Genomic DNA, 4,287 nt, shown 5'->3' with positions numbered 1-4,287 from the left:
GAGCTAAAGACTTAAGAAGAAGAAAATCAAAAGCAATAGAGAGAAATCAACTTGGGATTATGCCCCATTACTAACTCGTGTCCCATCAATTTGAGAATTGGAATTTGAAAACCAAGCAATATCCTATCAAAGGAGAGGTGAAATATCCAACTCAGGCTTCTACATATTATAAAACTCTAAAGAGTTATTCAAATTGTGAAGCAACAAGGCAGTGGAAAATAACAGTTTTGTCAAAGAGAAAACTTGTAAGAAAGTAAGCTGCCATTGTATGCACAGAGAAGAAGTCATGATTGTGGTGTTCATTTCTTGCGAGACATGGCCGCTATGATACCACCAGCTATGAGACCTACGGCTCCAAAGGCTGTTGCTGCGATGCCTATCCCTATAACACCATCTGAGAATATATAAAAAAAAATACCACCATTAAGTAACTCTGTAATTCAACTCAGACTTTGTTACCAATCCATTTGCAGTCACTTCTAGAACTATCATTTCATGTGTTTTAAGTTCGAGGAGTAGCTTACCCTTTGTGATTTTGTCTTCAATGGCCTTCTTTAGAACCAAAGCTTGTCTCCAATCAGCTTGCATCTATGAAACCAAACCATCCATCAAAGAGCAAAACAAGGTGCATATAATATAATAAAAGCACGAGCTGCCTATAAAGAAAAGGGTAAGGAAGTGGATAAAAACCTCGATACAGCGGTCGACAAGGCGCCTGCTCTTTGAGTAATCCCCACTTCTGTAACATCCAACAGCAAGAAGATAGATCTTCTCTCGCTCCTGTAACGGAGAGGCACTGTCTTCCAGAGCTGCTGCAACAACAACAACAACAACAACAACAAATTTATCAGTCTCACAAAATAAAGATAGGGAGCATTACTACCTTCAAGCATGGCAATTCCGCGTTGCACATCTTCGGGTTGACGGGAATGAACAAGAGCCCACGACAATCGCATCAAGCACTCTTTCTTACGATCCTCAGCGCCAGAATCTGTGGCCTCTTTAACCTCTCTTTCACATCCCTGCACATCAATCAAAACCACAGAGTTTTTTAGCTGGTGAAAGCCTATGAAAGTTTACACAAAGCTATCAAACTAAAACCATGGTAGTAACTAAAGCTCTAAAGCTCGATTACAAAGTTCTCTCGAATCCAAAAAAAAAATCAAAGGATGGGGCTAATCTTTTGAGAAAGCAAATCCGATTTCAGAAATTGGCAAAACAAAAACAGTTCTAAATTTTCCCCAAACAGTTCGTGATTCCATTTTCCTACAAAGAGATGGTTCTTCGTCTTCGGAAACATAAGGCGGAAAAAAGAAAAGCGAACACATGAGGAGGATTAGAGAAACACTTACAGCGATGACATCTCCGTCGCACCAAGGGATCTTATCGCTGCCGGTGAAGAAGGAACCGACGGAGTCAAAGAACTGTCCGATCTTAGCATCCATTGAAGGCGATTTTTTGAGCTTTGATTAATGTGAGACTTCGTTTCTGGGCTCTCTCTCTCTCTCTCTCTCTCTTTCTTAATACTTAAGGAGAGAGTTTCTTCAGGAGAAAGTGGACTTGCTGCCCAAGCTCAGGGAAACTTACCAAATATTATCAACAAGACCCCTCTAGTTTTATATTTTACCCAAATTTGTCCCATATCTTCTGTTTAAGTTTTAAAAATGGTTAAAATTACTCAATCAAGCAATTTGGATAATTTATCTTTCTTTTTGGGGTCAAAATTTCGATAATATATCATTGATTGACAACAATTTCTAATATATTATTTTAATAATTTATCTTTCTTTCATGTCATTGGTTAAAATAATATTATTTGTGATTTCTTAATATTTTAGGCAACAAATTTCACATTAGTTCGTAATTTCTATTGTCAACAATATTTGAGGTGATATTTTTTGTTTAATTTAAGAAAAAGAAAAAAAAAAAACCATAACAGAGGTTATAAATATCTCATGCCATATGATAAGAAAATACAAAGACTTATAAATAAGAACTTCAAAATAATCGGAGAGATTTGCTGAAAGCTTGCCACTTCTTTAAACTCTTCGGATCAAATTCAAGAGTTTCTTGTTTTCTTCCTCTGGTGATTCTTCTGCTACAGTCTCTAATTGGTTTCACCAAATTTTTTAATAGCTTCTTCAGACCTGATCTTCGTCGGCCTTGGCAAGCAGGAGCGGCTGTATGTATTGGGGAATCATCATTAAAGACCTCACTGTACATCAAAGAGAAGCCGGTTGCAGCAGATAGGCTCCGACCAAGCAAGGCATTGTTGAGGTGAGCCTCGAAAGATAACCGCTCGAATCGATCCATCAATGAGCTTTGATTGTCCTCGAACTTCTGAAGAAATGGTGGAGTCGTCTCCATGGCTTTTGTGTTTTTTTGATAAGCTTGAAGTTACTGCTCTTTGTACGGAAAGACATAAGTGGAAATGTTGTCAAGAACAAGCAAAGGATCTTTTCTTTGTTAACTTTTTCTTGGGTTTAAAGCAAAGGATCTTCTTCTCTAGTCTAGGATTAAAACAAAAAACCTTACAAACAAACAAGTTATTTTTTTTTTCTGAAAAATAAGTACACGTGATGGTTTTTGTTGATTTCTTTCACCATACACATCGGTAAGCAACATGCGATTCCGTGAGTTCACCTCTATAATTCACCTTCACAACTTGTCCTTTCTCTAATCCGTAGTACCTTACGATCGCATCTTTCTTTGAAAGCCGAGGAAGCTATTAAAAATTCGTATTAGAATGAACGGTTAGAAGGGTGAGTGAGAAGAAATGTCTTTTAGTAAAGCTCCAAGCAAATGGATAATGTACCTGTTTTTCCTCGATGCTGAACTTCTTGAGAAGCGCTGTCTTCTCTTTATCATCCAGAACCTGATGTCGTAGCTTCAGTGTATGTTTCGTTATGTTGACTAGCAGATCGGTTATCTTAACAAGACAGCGAAAAAAAACTATCGATGTTAACATTTTCTAAGTTGTACTAAACAGAAATTAGATTAGGGATGAGATACAAACCTGGAATATTTCGACTTTGAAAGAAAAAAGTTCGATGGCTTTCAAGGCTTGATTGGTAACATGGCTTTGCAGAACTATTATCAGCCCGGTTATGGTTCCTTGGCTTAGCACATCCGCTGCTATACTGCGGATTGCGTTGACTTTAACCATGCCAGCACCACAAAAGACAATCTTTATCTGACCAAGCAAAATCACAAACCCGCTTGAACCAGAACCTTTTAACCAAATAACACACTCTTATTATATCCAGAGGATTACTATGAGATATCTGTCTACATGCCATAAAACAAGAAGCAACATGAGCTGAAAACAGAATACATTCATAAGTAACTGAGAGCTTGTAACAATCTATCTGTAAAATCGGACTAGTTATAAAAACAGGACAAGCATGCCTATGACTTTGATAAGCATCCCAAAAATCAGTGGCAACATGATACTAACCAACCAACAGAAAAAAGGTTGAGACTTTCAAAAACATCAACTTAACCGTTCTTATCCAGTTTTATCTCACTCTCTACAATCAAACATTGGGATTGTAGGCTATATCACATTTGACCATGCTTTAAAGAGTGTAGATATTAAATCAAACACTCCGTGACAATATATTGTCAAACATCAGAATGTTCATAGCCAGAAACAGAAGTCTAAGAATCACTTGTCACTTGTTAAATTCTTTACCAGAAAAAAAAAATCACATAACAAAGTCTCAGAAGTCAAACAGATGAGGCAAACTACTTGATACGGACCATAAAGTATTAAACTTTAGTAATCTGAATCCAAAAAAGTAGCAATGCAAACTTCAATTCGACGATAAGCAATGAAAGATTCAAAATTTGATAACCAATCCATCTTCTTCACAGCCAAACAGTTAACCCCACAACATGCAAATGCAAAAAAAAAAAACTCTAGGAATCGAAAAAACACAGCGAAAGCGAAATGCTTTGATTAACCTTTTTGGAAGAATTGAAGCGGTGTTGAGCTGAGATATGGAGACGATCAAGATCGGGACGGTCGCCGTAAACAGTTCGAAAATCGTGGAGGGAGAGATTGATATCTTCGGGGGAGACTTCGTAGCCTCTGTCTCGGAGCATCTCGAAAGCATTTCTCCGGGCAAGATAGTATCTATGAGTCTCTTCACTCGATGGATCCACGTATTCGCTCAGACACGGACGCGGAGCTGTCCCGTTCTCTTTCTCTACCATTTTGTTTTGTCTTTCCTTATCTGAGCAAAACAGAGTACAGTGATGGGACTTAAAGCGACTTACAAACGA

At 37.8% G+C, this 4,287-nt stretch overlaps 2 protein-coding genes across 3 annotated transcripts; both read right to left on the bottom strand.

Annotated features, from left to right (window-relative positions):
• On the bottom strand, positions 98–1,557 carry LOC104792002 (mitochondrial fission 1 protein A). Of its 2 annotated transcripts, none has more exons than XM_019246857.1 (5): positions 1,353–1,557; positions 884–1,022; positions 691–809; positions 525–588; positions 98–394 (listed from the first exon to the last, which is right to left on the bottom strand). In XM_019246857.1, exons 1-5 carry the CDS (start codon positions 1,443–1,445, stop codon positions 300–302), a joined length of 510 nt encoding a protein of 169 aa, XP_019102402.1. In that variant the 5' UTR covers positions 1,446–1,557; the 3' UTR covers positions 98–299. The 2 variants fall into 2 exon arrangements, with proteins under 2 accessions (XP_019102402.1, XP_010516318.1); XM_010518016.2 differs by having other exon boundaries at positions 691–812; positions 1,353–1,556.
• Positions 2,433–4,287, bottom strand: LOC104792001 (DNA-directed RNA polymerase V subunit 5A-like). Its single transcript, XM_010518015.2, has 4 exons — positions 3,967–4,287; positions 3,017–3,193; positions 2,816–2,929; positions 2,433–2,725 (listed from the first exon to the last, which is right to left on the bottom strand). The coding sequence occupies exons 1-4, from the start codon at positions 4,216–4,218 to the stop codon at positions 2,600–2,602; spliced, it is 669 nt and encodes a 222-aa protein (XP_010516317.1). The 5' UTR covers positions 4,219–4,287; the 3' UTR covers positions 2,433–2,599.

Source organism: Camelina sativa, chromosome 6, assembly GCF_000633955.1.
Source record: "Camelina sativa cultivar DH55 chromosome 6, Cs, whole genome shotgun sequence".
NCBI lineage: Eukaryota > Viridiplantae > Streptophyta > Magnoliopsida > Brassicales > Brassicaceae > Camelina > Camelina sativa.
The sequence above is the reverse complement of the archived record's forward strand: the minus strand, read 5'-3'. Positions and strand labels throughout refer to the sequence as shown.

What these genes read in the sequence shown, in the direction of transcription:
- LOC104792002 (XM_010518016.2), bottom strand. Translation starts at nt 1,445, where the DNA reads ATGGATGCTAAGATCGGACAGTTCTTTGACTCCGTCGGTTCCTTCTTC. An exon ending in GCGACGGAGATGTCATCGCT is followed by an intron (nt 1,023 to 1,352) that starts GTAAGTGTTTCT and finishes ATTGATGTGCAG; the next exon opens with GGATGTGAAAGAGAGGTTAA. An exon ending in TTGTCGACCGCTGTATCGAG is followed by an intron (nt 589 to 690) that starts GTTTTTATCCAC and finishes TTGGTTTCATAG; the next exon opens with ATGCAAGCTGATTGGAGACA.
- LOC104792001 (XM_010518015.2), bottom strand. Translation starts at nt 4,218, where the DNA reads ATGGTAGAGAAAGAGAACGGGACAGCTCCGCGTCCGTGTCTGAGCGAA. An exon ending in GCTTCAATTCTTCCAAAAAG is followed by an intron (nt 3,194 to 3,966) that starts GTTAATCAAAGC and finishes TTGCTTGGTCAG; the next exon opens with ATAAAGATTGTCTTTTGTGG. An exon ending in TCAAAGTCGAAATATTCCAG is followed by an intron (nt 2,930 to 3,016) that starts GTTTGTATCTCA and finishes TGTCTTGTTAAG; the next exon opens with ATAACCGATCTGCTAGTCAA.